Here is a 19,162-nt window from a genome sequence, read left to right as displayed (position 1 = left end):
TTTGGTACAAATTAACTTCAACACAGCAAAGCCACTGCATGTGTCCGTGCGTTACCTGCAGCTCTGACACACCCTGCACTGAGGACACTGCCAGCCGACCCGGCACAGGGGGGAGGGAGCCAGAGGCGGGTCCAGGCAGCTGCCATGGTAACAGTTCCCACAGCAACAACACATCAACATAGCGCTGATGTCACCGCCACTTGAACACAACGCGCACTGTGAGGACACTGGACACAATTCACAACAGTAAAACACTAATACATGAATAAAGGCACGTTTACGGTTGTGTAAATACAAATACTGTATTTATAAACTGCACCACAGAAAAGGTGACTGTGTTCACGTGTTTAAGTGAGGAAGATTACATCCTCACTTCCTCATTCATTATCTGCTAAAAAATGTATTAATTAAATATGAATTTATTTGTGTGTGTGTTCGTGAGTTTGTGTCTGGTATACAGTGAGTGTGTATACTAGGGCTGGGCGGTGTACCGGTTCAAACGGTATAAGATCTCCTTGCGGTACGAATTTCTCATGTACTGTTCATACCGCCGTTACGGCGAAACAACTTACGTTGCTCTTCGGCAGGCAGCAGAATTTATTTTACACGTCATGGAGGAGCGCCCAGCGTCCGGAGCTACTTACGTGTGTTAGTGAGATTGAGTCATAGTTATAGCTTTATACCTACAATGAATAACCCATAACGAACACTCTTTAACAGGCTAAAACACCACCACACAACAGCGTGTGTGACACATAAACCTTTTGTAATAATAGTTGTACATTTATAAAAATAACTGCATGCTGGGTACAGCTCACAACAAGAAGTAACTTTGCTACATGAAAACACGGAAACGACACACAACTTGTGCCCCAGAGGGGAGCTGTGTCTGTTTGGGGGGTTTGGGAAAATCCGACGTAAGTTACGTTAGATCAGAAAGCGACTCATTGCAAAGTGTGTCGAGCTGGTGGCAACACTAGCAGCCACAATAAGCTAACACACTAACGAGCTAACAAGCTAACTCGCCGGCCAGTTACGAGCAAGTTGGCCAGCAAGCGGCGGACAGCCGTTAGAGTAGCTGCCGGTACTTTTCAGGGTCAATGAATTAATGGGTTTACTTGAAAAAGCAATACTGTGATATACAGTCAGAATCTTTCTAAATATGGACTCTGTGCCATACCGCCCAGTCTTAGTGTGTACCAGAGTGTGTGCATCGTATTAACATTGTGTGTACCTGAGTGTGTGCCATATTCAGTGTCTGTGTGTATCGTATTCGCATTGTGTGTTTCGGAGTTTGTGTGTCATATTCGTATTGTGTGTATCATATTCCCACCTCTTCAAAACTGCTTTTAATCCAGGACTGTGTTCGCTATTTGCTTGGTTTTATTTATTTACAGCTTAGCTTTTAGGATATTTTAAAATTACATTACATGTCATTTAGCAGACGCTTTTATCCAAAGCGACTTACATTATACTTTAAACCCATGGCTTTTTTCACATTTTTGCCTGGGGAGCAATTAGGGGTTAGGTGTCTTGCTCAGGGACACTTCGACATGGAGCAGCCTGGAATCGAACCACCAACCTTGTGCTTCCCAGCACACCTTCTCTTACCCCTGCGCCACGACGAAAATGTTTTATGTAAAGTGACTGAGCATTTGGAAAAGCGCTATATAAATTAAATGTATTATTATTATTGAGTGTGTGTGTGTCTTATTCACATTGTGTGTACCTGAGTGTGTGTGCCGTATTTACATTGTGTGTGTGTGTGTGGTTACCCGACTGTGTGTGCCATGTGCACAGTGTGTGTCTGCGGCTCCAGTCGTGGTGAACTCCAGCAGCAGCAGCACAGGGGAAGTGGAAGCTCCGCCCACAGCTTGCCTCCTTGCAATGAAGCGATGCTCCGAGCCGATGGCAGAACGTACACACCTGGAGACAGGTGTGTGGAGCTTAGTTAGTCTGTTTACAGCGTGTGTGGTTATTTGTCGTGTAACACAAACCGACCTGTGTGCTTCCGGAGTCAATGGCTTTGTCCACGTAGAGCAGTGATTGGCCCTCGCCACGACACACCCCCTCTGACCAGGCTGCACACTGCAGGTGAGCACAGCACTGACCTACACACACACACACACACACACACACACACACACACACACACACACACTCTTTACTATACCTGCAAACTCATAAGGGGTGAAATAGGTATCAACGGGAGGGCTGTGTGTGCGCGCCGCAAAATGATGTCATTGCCTAATTTGAAGCCGAGCCGGGTGCCCCCCTTTTTTAAATGGTAGGGGTATGGTTGTTACGTGATAGATTGGTAACTCTAATCCAAGGGTTAGGGCCAGTTGGTACCAGGTTGCACCACAGAACAAGAATTTAGATTTAAATTAAAGGATGTTACGTTAAAGCATGCCAGCAATAATGGTCCGGAACAATATCTGAATCTGACATAAAATAAAATGATCAAATGAACTAAATTACGCCGTTGTTCATTTCCAATATTAAACGATTTAGAGGATTCAGACTCTCTGACTCACTAATCATGAAATTCAGAAAACATCAACACTTCGTACAAACTCCACAGGACGTAAAGAAGTTAACTTCCTGTACCTGTGGGGTCAAACAGTGACTGGACGTCGATGTCATGTGGAAGACCGACGGGTCCGAGCTGCTCCACAAACTCTAAGGAAGACTCCCCCTCTGAAACATAAGCAGACACAGTGACCCGATAATCAATACCCTGATCAGACTGTAGGAGCACAAAAACAATCAATACCAACTTTCAGACTTTAGAACACCAGCAAGATCAATAGCACTGATGGTTCTACTGGTCCTACAGGCAAAGACCCTAATCCCCCTTGAGAGGAGGAGTTCATCACAGGAACTGGAGGGACGATCAAAACGATCAATGGAATGTGTGTCCACAGTAGAATGATAGCTAACATACACAACAATACTGTACAACAATACACAATAACTGTTGCTAGAAAACGCCATCAGCGACTCAGGGTCGGCTCTTTCAATGGCTTTTGTGGTTCCGCTCGGAAAGTAGCACTGCTACCATGAACATTGGTGCGTTCAGACCTGATTGGTGTGAATAGAGTACTCACCACACTGTCCTGGACTACTGCTGCTGCACCTACACACACACACACACACAAACAATAAAGATCAGTCAGTCCGTCATGAAACTTATTTGGAATGTACAACAATGTTGACAGGGGATCAACAGGAAGTCAGGTGACTCACATGGGCGGGGCGTGATCACCGCGGTAGCAATGGTCGTGACAGTCATTGTCTCGGTCGGAGGAGGCGCGGCGGTTGAGGATGTGAAGCGGGATGTAGCCGGGCGTCGGGCCGAACACCACCAGGCGCCCCTGACCCAGAGGAGGTTCATCGCCACGATAACAGAAGGCACACTGCTTCAGTCTGCAGGGCGGGAGATCAATGAAACAGGAACAACACTCTGTGGACACCACTGCTATGCGTTGGATGTTTGTACGTGTGGTATATTCCTCCATTACTATAATAATAATAATGAATAATTGAGGACAAAACGCACAATGTTTCCTCTTGTCGATTGATATATTGATATGATATGTCTTTATATGAAATCCAATCTAGAGTAAAAGGTTGACAAGCTGAAACATCGGGATCAGGAGCACAGCTCTTTCGGTTGACGCTGAACTCATTGGAACGATCACCTGGAATACTGCTGACAAGGGTAGTTGGAGATCCTGATGTTTGATCCACACACACACACACACACACCTTTTTTTGCTGTGTCCCAGGCTCGGGGTTGGCGAGCCCCCAGAGTCCTCTGACAGCTGAAAGAGGGGGGACAGCGAGTCCTCGTCCTCCAGACGGGGACATGGTGAGACCGGAGGACTGGAGGACGGACTCGGGCCGGTGTGACCCGCCCTGTCTGTGTCCATGGCAACCACCTCCATGGGGCAAGGGTTGTGGTACGGGCTCAGCCGGTCCTTCTCCAGAGGTTCAGAAGCGGGAATGGGGCTGGAGGCGGGTCTATCAACCAGGCTATGGACCGGGGGAGTGACTGGAGGTTCTTCCCCAGGATTAGTTCTGTCCTCCTCAGCAATGTGAGCTGGTCCTGTACTGGTTCTGTCCTCCTGAGCACTGGGAGCCGGATCTGGACTAGCCTCTGGGGCAGTGGGCTCAGGATAAGGGGGGTAAGGATCAATTTCCGGACTGCAGCTGTCCTGGCTGGGTTCAGGTTCAGGGTTCATGTTGGATTTTCTCCTGTTAGTGGACTGACGTCGTCCTATGGTCTTCTCGTTCACCTCTGAGGGCACAAAACAAATCACAACATACGTAGATAAGAGATAAAAGTCTGGAGGTCAACGAGACTAAAGGGCAACGCGGCAAAGGATCAAGGAGTATGATGATCAACGAGTCTGAAGATCAACGACACTTTATATCAGGGGTGCCTACACTTTTTTCGCCCGCAAGCTACTTTTCAACCGACCGAAGCCCCCCGACCCCGTTAGACCGTGAATGCGCAACGTGATTTTGTTTCCAATGGCAGGCGATCTACTGGCACTGCCCTGGCGATCGACCGGTATTGGGCACCCCTACTGTAGATCAACGAGACTGAAGATCAACGAGTCTGAAGATCAACGAGCTTGAAGGACAAGGAGTCTGAACAGTAAAACCATCACACTGCCCGTTTGTTTCACAGATGTTGGTGTCTTAGCTGTCCACAATGGGAGCCTGGTTTCTGTCCCTTATAGGTTTGTGTTAAAGTGACATAGTTTCCCCCGAGACGTATAATGACAGCAGATGTGAAACATGTGTAAATGTTTGCACATCAGCTCATGTGCAGTCCAGAGGAGTGCAGCTATGTGGAATCAGTTGTGCATGTAATTGGTAAAAGACCAAGGTAAAAAGATCAGAGCTGGAACAAATACCCGTCTTCTGGGGGGTCTTCTTCTCCTTAGCGTCCATGCTGTCTTCATCCACTACCTGGGCTTGGCCTCGACTCCGCCCCCTACACAGAAACGAAGCTTCTGATTACATTACTGCATTGTTATAGCTCATTTAAAATTTTTATAATTTGGACATATACGACTGTAAAAACAAAAGTAGTGGAGTTAAAAGTGATTAATTCATCGAGATGTAGTGAATTAGGAGTCTAACATAGAGCAAATAGAAATACTTCAAAGCTTAAAGTGACCTTGTAACATTAAGATTGTCATAGGAGCACAGAATCCATCTTGATTTATCTCTAAAACACCCGATTAATGCATTTAACTTTACATTGTAAAATCTTTTCTCCTAGGGAAGCTTGACCTTTTGATTTCGGGATTGAATCACAATATTTCTTTTCTATTTTCTACAAATAGACGAAAATAATAACGTGCGGGAGGTACAGCACTGTGCAGCAATATTATGTTAAACTCAAACAAATACATAAGCAAACTAGCTGTAGTTCTTAATTGGATGAACTATTAGCTAGAGACAGGATGCACATTTAAAAACATCTACATGTCAGAGTGCTTACTGATATGATATTGTTCTAATAAAATCACTCTAGACTAACTCTACACTGCTGGTATCCATGGCAACCATAAGACCAGCTCATTGTTTCAGCTCCAAAGAGGCTCACAGAAAAACATATTTACTTCTTCCTTGATTTGGAGGGAGGAGGAGGAGGAGGTGAAGGTGGAGGGGGAGGGGGAGGTGTAGGGGGCACAGAGCGGCCGCCGCTCCCATCTTTCCGAGGTCGCCCACGAGACCGCCTCTCGGGGGCTGGGCTTGTAGCGGCAGCTTTGGCCAGCTGAGCGCTGCGTCCAGCCCGAGTGACAGGAGGGGTCGGTCCGCTGTCCCGAGGCTCCTGAGCCTCAGATGGCATTCTGGGTAGAAAGGACAGAATAGAAGGTGACGGATTCAGAATCACGAGTCGTTCCTTTTCCTGGAGTTCCCAGGGAACACACCACACACGTGATGTGACCTGGAGCTTAGTGACGCGAGCATCGTTCAGATTAATAAGACACAAAAATTATTATTTTGAGTAACTTCTACAGCTGATATTTTGATGTGCACTGGAAGATATTTCCATTCCTACATCAGAGTAACAATAGCAATACTTTGAAAAATAATGAAAAATAAAAGTTCAACAGTGTTGATATGTTGGAGTGTATGGTAAAAAAAGAGAACTAAAACAAGAAATACATTACAGCAGTTAAAAGTTATTTTATTCAACACGTTTTGTTAGTAATTTGGTAACGGACAATTGACCTCCCTCTGCTCATGGGCGCTTTTGGATGATGGAGATCTGATGGAGAAGATTGGTGAGTTGGATACGAGTGAATTAGTTTGGAAGTAGTCCCTGGAGTGATCCGAAAAATTAACCTGAAAAAATCTAAATTTGAGAAGTATTGATGTCATAAATAGTGTGAACCTGCAATTTCTGGAATAAGAGATGAGATATCTGACTCCGAATTGGTTGAAAGCCTAAGAAACATTTCTAAAGTTGGAAAAGTACTTGCCCAAACTACATTACAATATGAACGATAGGCATAAGGTTTTTTCTTGTTATTCCAGTAGATTTGTAAATGTATCTACCGAAACAATCAATGTTTATTCCAATTTAAACTCTCATCAACACTAATTTCCAGGACTTTTGTAGATGACATTTGAGGCATCTCCATGGATTCAATTACAATTGTAGACATATTATATTGCACATATTTTGAATGTATTTCTGCCACTGAAAACAATACAATCCGTCTTTCCAGATAGTATGCTATTAGTACTTGTACCATAACAGTCATGGTACTATAACACCGTATTTCTTCAGTGTGGTATTAGTACTAGTAAAGTACGTAGTAGTATAACAAAGTATACTACAACTTGTATCAGGTCAGCACATCACAACACTAACAGTTCATTATTGTCGTTAGTTTGCACACAGAATAAAACAGCATGAAGTGACTCTGCTAATAAAACCATCTGTCACAACAGTAGTAGCGTCTCACTAATTAGCAGCGTGTTACGCTCATTTAACCGATTGCCTACAGAGCTTACACTCACGCGTTAATGATGCGTTAAATGTTGTACAAGTATAAATGCAGCACGATAGGAGGAACACAGCAGTTAGCCGTTAGCCGCTAGCTGTTAGCTTCCTTGGACCGCCCAGTTTACTGGTAACTTCTCCGTTAGCTTTAGCAGCAGTTAGCTGTTAGCGCGCAGCAGAACCGAGCGCATCCCGGCTGCGCCGTGCGGTTATTCGTGTCCGTAGTAGAATGTGAAGAAGAATCGGGAAGACAAGGCCCCAAGGAGAGAAGAGTGTCAGCATAAGTGTAGAAAGGAAGGTGAAGAAGCCTTCTTACGGATTTGATGCAATTCTTTTTTTCCTCTCCAGCTTTACAGCCAATTTAAACCGATCAGTTTAAACCCAACAGCGAACTTCTCCGCCAGATCACATCTGCTTCACCACTCTGGCATGATGAGATGTTCCTTATAATCATTCCGGGGTCGTTGGAGGGAAATACACGGTTTTAAGCTGAAAAATACACAAAAAATTAAAGTTGAAGCGGTCGTTCCGTCATGGAGGCCATGTTTAGGAGCGACCGAAGCACCGCCTGTCAGCGATGGCAGGAGAAGTAGGCCCCAGAAAACATTCACTACAAGACCAGAGAAGAACCATCTATCGGTCAGAGTTCACATCCCCCTACGGGACCGAGGCCACATTTACCGAGAGGGACAGTTTATAGGTGCCCATGGCTCCTTATCGGTTGCGGGCTTGATACTGTGTTTGTATAGTGTAAAAAGTGTCTGACCCCGCGGAGGGATCTTTTGGTGGGCTGCACTGGTGAAGCGGTCTCTGTCATCAGATCTGAAGTCCCGGACTGGAGCCTCGAGGAGCCGGACTGCTGCCGCGCGCGCCTCACATTGTTATTTTATCTTGAAATATGGCATCAGTCCCATTTAATAGGCAAAAGGATATTATTTTAGCATTTAAAAAATATATATATTTTGAGATTTGAGATCTTTCCGGTTCAACCCCAGAAACCATTTATCGCCCCGTATGTTACACATACAGGAAATGGTCATGGTGGATTGTGCAATAAAAGGAGACAAATATAATACAAAGAAAATAAGTCAACTTAAAATACAATAAACATGTACAAGCAAAATTGAACAACATAAACAGGTACAATAATATATTCTTTAACATAACATTCCTTCCTTTATTATAAGATATGACATCCGTCCCATTCAACAGGCAGAGGGATATTCTTTAAGCGTCATATTGTTCTTTTATTTTGAAACATAACATCAAAAAGGTATATGATTATATTGTTAACCTATTTTGGTGCAACATACTGTTGCTTGATTTTGAAATAGAACATAAGCTGGTTCAACAGTCTCAATGATCACTAAAAACACCTAAAGAACCACTAGAACTCCTAATTGAACAATAAACGGCTGGGTGAGTACGTGTTTCTGAAGTGGAGTTTCAATCATAAAACGGATGTCAAATTGATTCTGCGCTACTCATCCATTGATCGGGCCAGAAGCAGCAATAGTATTTCTTACAGTGCAGTAAAAAGCCTGACAAACTGAACATATGGTTCAGTGCTTTAATGGAAAGTACATAAAAAGAACAAACCAACCCAACCCAACAGTATTATGGACATGATGTTTAACGTCCTGGAAGCAGCAGCTCAGTCAGTTGCTGTTCAGATGAATTTCACTCCTCCATCCGTTACGCAGAAGGAGCTGCTCCTGTAAGCTTTCGTCCTGGAGCAGGAGGAGGTGCAGTGGACGGTGAAGACTTGCCGTCTACTTTGCTCCTCGCTGCCTACTGCTGTGGCAGCCATGTTGTTTGCAGTCTCCTGCCGCGAGCAGAGCAGCCGGTGAGTCACCAACCGTTGCCAAGGGCGACAAAGGTACGGCCGGTCGTAGACGGAGCAGGAGGAGGGTCCATTGTAGACCTTCTTGATAGCGTGGCATGTGGTGAAGACCGTGATTCTGTAATCACTAAGAGACAGAGCAACAGAATAGAATGATTCATTCAATTATGTAGGAGGTTTCTACAGTCAACCCAGCATGCTATGTGCTACTCGAGGTGTTAGGAAATCTACGGTACAGTTGAACAAAATTTACTCATTTGATGCTTGCAAGATGTGGATAGAAAACAACCCACCTAAGATACCTCCTCAGTCACCAATACAAACCATCTTCGGGACTCACTGCCACTAGAACTACCTATGGGATGCGATAGGCTGCCTCAATGACCACTTAAACTCCCCAATGGACCAAAAGTAGCGTCCATCCACATAAAGAGCCCTTAGAATGGACCACTAGTACCCACTGAAGGACCTCCTCTGTGACCTAATAAACAATTGGAACAACATAAAAAGGAAACTAATACCACCTGAAGGAACGCAACTACCACCTAATAGATCCCAGCAGGCTCTAGGATCACCACTACCACCTAAAGGAGCTCTACAACCACTAATGGACCACTAGTACCACCCAATAGACCAAAAGCAACATCTAATAGACCACTAGGACCACCTAAAGGACAACAGCAAGCACCTTTAAGACCACTACTTCCACCTAAGGGAGCTCTAGAACCCCATGATGGACCACTAAATCATCTAAAGGAGTCTAGTACCAGCTTGTGGACCGCTAATGATAACTACAACCATCTGGTTGACGAATAGCTACCTTAGCAGCCGACCCAGCAGCTCTGCACACTTTCTGAGTTTCTCTTCTTGCCTGATGGCGCTGGCACCGCCCTCGCAGCGGTCCAGCCAATAGAAAGCGGAGATGCTGTCAATAAGGAGAAGTGCAAGTCCAGGGCGCGACGACAGGGAAGTCTCCAGGAAGTGAAGGGTCAGGACGAGCTGTGAGGAGGAGGAGCAATGGACCACCAGGAGGCGAGACAGACACAGACGTAACGCCGCCTCATCTGAATCGGCTGAAGAGGAAGAACAAGCTGACAGACAGAGAGAGAGAGACACATTTTTATAATCTCATTGACTTACTAGTGACGAAGGTCAGCGTCTTCTAGAGCAGTGGTTCTGAACTGGCGAGTCACAACCGTTTCACTGGGTCGCAAGTCACTACAAAGTTGCTTTTTTTTAAGGACTTGACAGTTTGTCACTTGTTCGATAGTGCACTTTATGTTTAATATTTATTAAATTTTTTAATATTTTTAATTTCTAACTTCTCTTGTTTTATACTAACCCATTGCACTGGCATTTCATTTTATTTTATTACTTGTGCACTGCTGTCTATTGTTACACTGTCGACTGTCACGCACCGACCGCCAAGACAAATTCCGCATGTTTGACATATTTTGGCAATAAATGTTTCCTGATTCCTGAGTTGACGTGAGTCAGGTTGGGTCAAACTTGTAGTCATGTAATTGAACAGCCTTCTGAATATAAAATTCAGTTTATTAACTTATATTACACTTATATTGTATTGATTATTCATACATTCAAATTCTTTTTAAAAGATCTTTTAATGGATCCTTATGTTAAAATAAATGTATTGACAGAGGCAAGCTGTGATGCAGCAGCGAGATGAGCGAGAGCAGCACCACATCACCACATCTCTGAGGCCCTCGTGTACGTACATCTGCAAACGTGAAGTTATCAGCTTCACGGCCAACCCGCAGAAAGCGCTCGCTGTGATACTTATACTTACGGAACCCGCAGCTCATCGGCAGCGCCTTTCTCCGTCCACTATCCTGCACATTGCGAGCATTTAAACGCTTGAACGGACGTCCTTCTCTCTTTCTATCATGGATCAGTCAAAGTCAAAACAGCAAAAAACTCCAATTCAGTGACAAGTTGATGTGCTATTTGGGCATCAGCGGTGGGGAAATGTGTGTATTGACTAGTGAGCTGTAGCAAAGCGTTGTGTGCTTGTGCTGCGATATTCCTACTGCTGAAGGTATGACTGTTTGAAGTGACCCTGATCCAATAATTGTCATATAGCTTTTAGTTTTGAAGGCACACTTTCATGGGCGGTTTCCGTACAGTGTGCAGGATAATTTGGCGCACATTACGCATCCCCTCCCATCTCCCATTGGAAACTCCCACTTTCCCCCTAACCCCCCTGTGAATGCATACCCATGACACAGAAAAGCGCAATTTGCCATTTGCAGTTTTCCACACAACAGTCAGTCGGCGCTTTCACCTCAGTGCGGCATGTTTTTACCTCGCCATACTTTTACGCGCACATTGAGAAACAAATACGCCTGAAATGGGCGCAAAAGCGTGAGTACATGAGGCCCTGAGGGAGGCGCCTCAGCTCCGGTTCTGAAGATTAACCAGCGGAACTCACTGTACATTGAGATGACCTCATGAAGCCTTCTCAAGTCAGTACATAAAACTGAATTGAATGAAGAAGAGAATATTTCCCTCTCTAGCATCCTCGTTTTGGCTTAGAATTGAAATGTTTTTGTGTTAGCATACTGTGATATTCTATATTATTACTATTACATATGCAGGTTCAAGTTGCACCATCTTTTCATTAAATGATTTTGACTTGGCTCGCGGCTTGTCAGTAGGTGTGATGGCGCGTCAGCAGCCAGACCAGTTGAGAACCACTGGTGTTTACAGCCACATTCCGAATAGACGCTGCACAACCTTCCCAGTACGGCAGGTAACACTCGTCCTGAGCTTGTGTGTGCGTGTGTGCGTGTGTGTGTGTGTGTGTACCGGTATTCAGTCGGCTTTCCAGGATGCTGACCAGTCGCAACATGTCCAGACTGTAGTCGGTGTCCACAAAGACAACGTCCACCTCCAGACCACCGGTTGCCGCTGGCAACACGCAGCGACAGAGAAGGTGGTAGAGAATTTCTGTCTTGCCTAAGACACACATAGACTCATATATGTATATACATATATACTGTATATGTATATTAGTGCTGGGCAACAATTTTTTTGCAATCACAAAATCTAATAATTAATTCTAAAGTAGTGCACAGCGCGCGCACACACATATATATATATATATATATATATATATATATGCACTATAACACCAACAACACTATAACACACTGTGCCACGACATTAATCTTCTCTTTACTGTGGAGCAGTTAAAATGATATTATCTTGTCACAGCATTAATTAATTCAGATATAAACCCAAAGCCATTTGCCACTGCCAAGGCACTGACGATCCTAGATTGTTATTGAAATTCTCAATAACAAAGAAATTCTTTCTTGATTCTTGTTCAGATTCTGTTCCCCTCTTATAAATATATTTATATATATAAAAATATAAATATATGTTGGTACATTGATATTCATACTGCGTATGGATGTTAATAATTAATTACTTAGGACACGGGTGGTGTCAGGGCAGGGCTACCCGAGTAAAGAGTTTGTTCTAATGCCTTGTGTACATTTAAAAACACGACACTAGTGGTTATCAATAACTTAAATAAAATATCCAAGTCAATGTTCGCTACCTTGCTCAATTTCTCCGCCGATCATGTGAGCTTGAAGAGCAGAGCAGAGCCAAGCCAAGAGTGTTCAACATCACATTTATAGGTTCCACCTACCTCAGGCTTTTATCCAAAGTGACTGACAATAAGTGCATTCAACCCAAAGGGAACAGATCAGAACAAGAACAATTTATTCAAGAAAGATAAACTACAAAGTCCTATAAGTAAGAGCCATCGGAAGGAAGGCAAATTTATTTGTACAGTGCTTTTCACACAAGGTCACAAAGTGCTTTACAATGTGCATAGACATTAAAACAGTCAATATAAAATACAAATTATCATAAGAGTAAAAGACGGAGGACACCCAAAAGCTAGCCTCACCCAAAAATGTGAGCACATTACACCAATTCTTAAATCCTTCCATTGCTGCTCACATATAAATCACTACATGGTTCAGGGCCAAAGTAAATCACTGATGTGCTTCCACTACATAAGCCTTCAAGATCACTAAGATCTTCTGACACCAATCGGTTAGTGATTCCCAGAGTAAATACAAATCATGGGAAGCATCATTTAGTTACTACGCAACAAACAGCTGGAATAAACTTCCTGAAGATTTAAGACTTAAACTCTGACCACGTTTAAAACAAGACTGAAAACGTATGTTCAGCTTCGTCTTCTGCTACATGTTACCTACATTGCACTTTTAACCTCTGCCTTTAATTAAACTATTTATATAAGATTTTAATTTATAATTTTATTTGCTGTTTTTAAATTGTCTTTTAATTCCTGCATTTTATTTCACTTTATTGTATGAAATGTTATGATGTGAAGCACTTTGAGTCTGCCTTGTGTATGAGAAGCGCTATACAAATAAAATTGCCTTGCCTGAACAAATGAGTCTTCACTGGTCCCTTAAAACAGTCCACGTTCTCAGCAAACCTAATGCTGGTTGGTAGAGCGTCCTCTGGGGTCCACAGCGTCAGAGCCTCTGTCCCCACATGTCACGTACATGCTTTTAAAGTGCTAACGTGTCCAGGTATAGTCGTCAGACGGGTGGTTTTAGTTTGCGTCGGAAGCTGAATATCACACCGTCACAGGGACCCATGTGGTGTCTGTATGAGTATTTATGGGCTGTGAGCAACAGACTTGCTAGATTGATTCTCACAAATGAGGTATTTGGAACAGGAATTCAGTCTCCAAGCTGCGTGACTGATTTACCCACAGACGGAGATTTAACTACACGAGGAATACGTGATGAACAGTCTACTAGCAACACCTCGGCCAGCTCATAACCACATGCAGCCATGTGGTCGTTTTCTGTGATTACTTTGTGTACACGTATGTGATGATGGCTGGAAGCATAGTCCAGTGTTCAAACGTAAACCTAGCGTGTTAGCGTCTTAATGAGTGAATATAAATTAATAGACTTGATTATAGTTTGGTTGTTAGTGCCCTTTTAGGGTGGTGCCCTGTTATTTATTTATTTTGTGAATTATCTTAGTGATTATGAAACATTTAATTTTATTGATGTCTATGATTTAGTTTCACATGAGCTATTAGCAAGACATGACCCTATACAAATCCCATATATATATATATATATATAAGGCACTTCATAGGTACATCCTGTAAAGTGAACTCACCTGTTCCCTCTGTTCCATACAGCTCCACCACCTCACCTGTCAATCAAAAGTGAGCTGATCAGTTATGGCAGTCAGTGACATTCATTGAACATGGATGCATGTAGATGAATATTTATGCTATGGTTCCTTGATGTCATGATGGGAAGTGGGCCTGGTCAGTTACCGTGGTTAGGTCCACCATCCTCTGGAAACAATTTAGGTTCGATGTCCTTAAGACAGGGACGGGTCTCCAGACGAGCAAAAAGCTGCAGAGAAACAACATATCCCTCTACAGTTTATAGACGGTCCCACCATCAGGTATGACTGTTTATAGACCGTACCGTAATGTACTGTTTAACTGTCCATGGACCCAACCATCATGCTTAACTGTTCGACAACATAACGACGCTAAAACACAGTGAGACGTAGACGTAAAGTCTACCTTCTGACCTGAGCGCCATTTTCAGTCATTTCAGATCGAGCTCAATCTTCATCTTCTCCACCAAAAAGCTTTGCCGCTGATTTGGACGTCACTTCCTGTTTACGTTCTATTTACCGTAATGAACGCGAGCGACTTTGGTTTCTACCGTAATTGGTAAGGTGTGCGCACTATATCTAGATACATCCGTATATATACCTTGGACATTGGCACCCGATAGGCTGGCTTCCCAAAAAGGAATTCCACCAGCCGCCACTCGTTGAAAGGATTGTAAATCTAGTTCTTCAAGTAAATTGTAGCAAACCGTAGTCAACTTTAATCAAATTCAACTCAATTTCCCAACAACAAAATTGTGGATGATGAAATTGCTGAGTAGCTAGTGACTTTGTTAAACCACCAGCCACTGTGGCTGGTAATATATGATATATCTAGCTATAAAACTGGCTTTCCTGTGAGCTAGTTCAGTATCTGGAGCATCACATTTGTGGCTTTGATTATACTCTCAAAAAAACTCGCCAGTCTATTCTTGTTCTTAGAAATTGAGGCTATTCCATGCGAGAAATTGCGAAGAAACTGAAACTTTCCTACAAGGGGTGTGAACTACTCCCTTCAGAGAACAGCACAAATGGGCTCTAACCAGAGTAAAAAGAGAAGTGTGAGGCCCAGCTCAGCAAGAAGACAAGTAGAGTCTCCAGTTTGAAAAATAGACGCCTCACATGTCCTCAACTGGCAGCTTCTTAATGTGGTACCTGCAAAATGCCAGTGTCAACGTCTACAGTGAAGAGGCGACTCCGGGATGCTGGGATTCTAGGCAGGGGGGCAAAGATAAAAAGCCATGTCTGAGACTGACCAATAAAAAGAAAAGATCGATATGGGCAAAATAACACAGACATAAGACATTAGATGAAGATTGGAAAAAAGTGTTATGGACAAACAAACAAAGTTGGAGGTGTTGTGAGATCAGAACAGGAATCAGGAATCAGGAAACATTGCCAAAATATGTCAAGCATACAAGTAATTTGTCTTGGCGGTTGGTGCGTGACAGCAGACAGTGTAACAATAGACAACAAGACAGCAGTGCACAAGTAATAAAATAAAATAAAATGAAGTGCAAAGCAAATGCAATGGGTTAGTAGAATAAGGCTATGGGTTAGTATAAAATAAGAGAATAAAGTTAAAGTTAAACATTTAAAATATATTAAAAACATTACAAATAAAGGGAACAGGTGAAAAGATGCTGGAAGAGTGCCTGACGCGATCGGTCAAGCATGGTGGAGGTGATGTGACGGTCTGGGGCCTCTTTGGTGCTGGTAAAGTGGGACATTTGTACAAGGTAAAATGGATTTCAAATAAAGCCATCACTCCATTTTGCGACGCCATGCCATACCCTGTGGACACAGACGGTTTCCTCCTGTAATAGGACAAAAGCACACCTCCAAATTATGCAAGAACTATTTAGGGAAGAAGCAGGCAGCTGGTATGCTGTCTGCAATGGAGAGGCCAGCGCAGCCACCAGATCTCAACCCCATTGAGCTGAACAGCTCGACCGTCTGATACACAAGAAGTGCCCAACAAGCCATCCAGAATGCAGCAGCTCCACTGGTCTTTAACCTTCCTAAGTTCTCCCTCACTCCTCCACTCCTCCACTCTCTTCACTGGTACCGGTGGCTCATCCAGTTCTAAACATGGTGATCACGTACTATGCTGTGAATGGATGGGGTCCAGCTTACATCCAGGACCTGGTCCAACCCGACATCCCGACCTCTGACCTCTCCGCTCTGCATGTGATAAACTGCTTGTTCCTCCTCACTGAGAGCAAAACACTCGACTAGATCTCCACTCTTTGCTGTCCTGCTCCTAAATGGAGGAAGGAGGTCTCTGAAGACATCAGGACCACAGAGAGCCTTCACATCTTCAGACTAAAGACACACCTCTTCAGACTCTACCTCCACTAACACACTAACTAACTGCAGCACTTACATTGGACTTATAACGGTTCTTATCTACAGCAAGTTGTACATCGGCTTATTTGATGAAATCACACTTTCTTGTTTCTTGTTCTTCTGAGTTTGTGTCCTTATGGTTGAAATGTTCTTATCGTAAGTCGCTTTGGATAAAAGCATCGGATAAATGACACGTAATGCAGAAGTGCACACGTAGTAAGTATCTATCTATCTATCTAGTGGCAGACATTATAGTACATGTAGTAATGTTTAGTGTTAGAATTGTAGTTTGTGTGACGTTAGATATTAGTTATTACATTAACATGTTAGATGACGTGAATGCAATGTAATCAAACACAAAGTATAGTCATGTAAATCATATAAACACTGTACACATTAACATTCTGTCACAATGTGATGTTAAAACCTGGGGACGGATGCTAGTTGCCGTCCTTTTTGGATTTCTCCCAATTTTATCCCCAAAGAGGGTTTTTTGGGAGTTTTTTCTCTTGTCAGGTAGTAGATGAGCAACTGAATGCGAGACGGCCAACTGGGGCAAATGTCTTGAGAATTGGACCACATGAACTGTATTAGATGTAGTGTGATGAACTGTGCTCATTTATGATGTGTTGTAATTAAAGTGTACTAGTTATACAATGAAGACAAACTATGTGTGCTTTGTTATATTCACTCATTGAGGCATAAAGCCAACTGCATTTACATTGAACGTATTGGAATGTGAGGGACAGATAGGACAAAGAAGGTCTCAGGTTACAGCAGAATGTGAAGAGCAAAGACCAAGAGGACACTTTTGAAGGAGAAGCCAAGAAGACACTTCAGGAGTTTTCAAAGGGCCAAAGCGAGGAAAGGACGGGCAGAATTCTCCTGCAGCCGCTTTGATAAGTCACTTTAGACTTGATCTGAGAATTTTCTGTTTTGTGAAATATTTTACTATTCACATTGTATTTCACTTTGTAATTGTATTCCATATAACTTTGTTTAGTTATTAAATACTTCTTGGTTTTTTTAAATTTGAGCAAGTTGACTCTTTTGAATCATCGTTTCCGGCCGGGACGAGAACAAAGGGGTGAGATCTCCCTCGAGGGCTTTTCGAACCCTTAACAAATACTGTAATTGATGCAAAGTTTGAAGGACAAAATTTATATTTCAAATAAAAATAATTTCTAACCATGTCAATGTCTTTATATTTTCGATTCCTTTTCGAACTCATTGAGAAATAAGTGTGAATTTTCATGGAAACCCCAAACTGTTGAACGGTAGTGTATATATAGGGTTATATGTTTTATTGTGTCTGTGTGTGTGAGGTAATCAGCAGTAAGTGGAGTGAGTTTCTGGACAGAGACGATCAATACTGACAATAGAAGGAGCGATCTAACTGTGTGTGTATTTGTGTGTGTGTGTAAAAAACAGTTGTTTATACCAAAAGGGAAGATGTGTGTGAGTTTGACTGTCAGGTGAACTCTCAATTTTCTCTCAGAGGTTTTAAAGAAGACTCAACGTTTTGAGTTCAAACTCTGGTCAACACACACCCACACATTGACACGCACACACACACATAATTCAATTCAATTTATTTAGTAGAGCCCAAAATCGCAAATTACAAATTTGCCTCAGAGGGCTTTACAGTCTGTACACATACGACATCCTCTGTCCCGAAACCCTCCATCGGCACAGGAACAACTCCCCAAACAATGAAAAAAACCCGTCCAGAGGGAAAAAAGGGAAGAAACCTCAGTGAGAACGTCAGCTCACACACACACAAGTTGAGTTTTAGAGTGTAATTGTGTCAACACACGCACACTTTCCTATCGGTCCATGATCGTTTCCACCTGTGTCCAGTCACCTGCACCTTCCCAGTGTATTTAAGCCATGTGTGTCTCTCGTCCCTGGTCGCGTCATTATGTCATGTGGGTCAAAAGCGGGTGGCGGAGGCCGGAAGGACGATGCAGAGTTCTGCCCAAATAATACTCACAGGCAAGACATTCAGGAAGACCTACAGAGTGCTCTCCTCTCTGGTTGGGCATTTAATAAAAAATCTCTCTGAGAGAGAGAGATTTATATATATATATATTGATGGATAGATTATGAACAGCACCAGAGCTCAGGAGGTGCATTTAATGTCTCCGTGCTGCATTCAGGGACAACACACATAAAATTGGTCAATCCACACTAGTGACCGACATTGAAAACAACTCAGGCTTCTATTGATTTCCATTAATACTCACATGGGTGCACACGCTTTGCTGCCGCACTCAAACAATCTGTCTTATTAAGGAAACACATCAGGAGACTTTCAGTTTGTTTCCTGTATTCATATAAAATAACAGGTCTATAGACAAAACCATTTCTGATGACTTCTGTACCTCAGAATAAGAAAGAAATATACAAAGTGAGACATAAAACACTCACTGGCTAATCATGGAATACTTTTATTAATTAATGTAGTATTATTGCTTTTATTTAATGCATTTTAAATTTGATTATAGCTCTAGTACCATAGCATTATTAAAATTGAGTTAGTTTCTGTATTACTAGTATTATTACCATTGTTTTAGTTCTAATACTACTAGTATTGTCACCATTGATTTAGTTCTTGTACTGCTAGTATTGTCACCATTTAGTTTTAGTACTACTAGTATTAATATAATTGATTTAGTTTTAGTACAAGTAGTATTACCATTTATGACGTTCTAGTA

At 42.8% G+C, this 19,162-nt stretch overlaps 2 protein-coding genes across 19 annotated transcripts in view; both read right to left on the bottom strand.

Annotated features, from left to right (window-relative positions):
- Positions 1 to 7,836, bottom strand: part of LOC120815208 (histone-lysine N-methyltransferase 2C) — a 53,307-nt gene extending 45,471 nt beyond the window's left edge. For all 17 annotated transcript variants that reach the window (XM_078096532.1, XM_078096536.1, XM_078096544.1 and 14 more), the window contains exons 1-10: positions 7,353 to 7,836; positions 5,643 to 5,873; positions 4,929 to 5,008; positions 3,772 to 4,303; positions 3,250 to 3,429; positions 3,111 to 3,139; positions 2,611 to 2,700; positions 2,002 to 2,111; positions 1,776 to 1,926; positions 56 to 227 (exon numbers count right to left, since the gene is read on the bottom strand). In XM_078096532.1, the coding sequence (XP_077952658.1) occupies positions 56 to 227; positions 1,776 to 1,926; positions 2,002 to 2,111; positions 2,611 to 2,700; positions 3,111 to 3,139; positions 3,250 to 3,429; positions 3,772 to 4,303; positions 4,929 to 5,008; positions 5,643 to 5,872 (1,574 nt within the window). In that variant the 5' untranslated portion in view covers position 5,873; positions 7,353 to 7,836. The remainder of the gene's footprint in view (positions 1 to 55; positions 228 to 1,775; positions 1,927 to 2,001; positions 2,112 to 2,610; positions 2,701 to 3,110; positions 3,140 to 3,249; positions 3,430 to 3,771; positions 4,304 to 4,928; positions 5,009 to 5,642; positions 5,874 to 7,352) is intronic.
- A 351-nt stretch (positions 7,837 to 8,187) lies between these two features.
- xrcc2 (X-ray repair complementing defective repair in Chinese hamster cells 2) lies at positions 8,188 to 14,707 on the bottom strand. Of its 2 annotated transcripts, none has more exons than XM_040166685.2 (6): positions 14,514 to 14,707; positions 14,248 to 14,329; positions 14,085 to 14,120; positions 11,706 to 11,855; positions 9,700 to 9,970; positions 8,188 to 9,006 (listed from the first exon to the last, which is right to left on the bottom strand). In XM_040166685.2, exons 1-6 carry the CDS (start codon positions 14,532 to 14,534, stop codon positions 8,706 to 8,708), a joined length of 861 nt encoding a protein of 286 aa, XP_040022619.2. In that variant the 5' UTR covers positions 14,535 to 14,707; the 3' UTR covers positions 8,188 to 8,705. The 2 variants fall into 2 exon arrangements, with proteins under 2 accessions (XP_040022619.2, XP_040022620.2); XM_040166686.2 differs by having other exon boundaries at positions 9,751 to 9,970; positions 14,514 to 14,641.
- Positions 14,708 to 19,162: the final 4,455 nt, after the last annotated feature.

The sequence above is a fragment of the Gasterosteus aculeatus genome, chromosome 21 (genome assembly GCF_964276395.1).
Source record: "Gasterosteus aculeatus chromosome 21, fGasAcu3.hap1.1, whole genome shotgun sequence".
Taxonomy (NCBI): Eukaryota; Metazoa; Chordata; class Actinopteri; order Perciformes; family Gasterosteidae; genus Gasterosteus; species Gasterosteus aculeatus.
The sequence above is the reverse complement of the archived record's forward strand: the minus strand, read 5'-3'. Positions and strand labels throughout refer to the sequence as shown.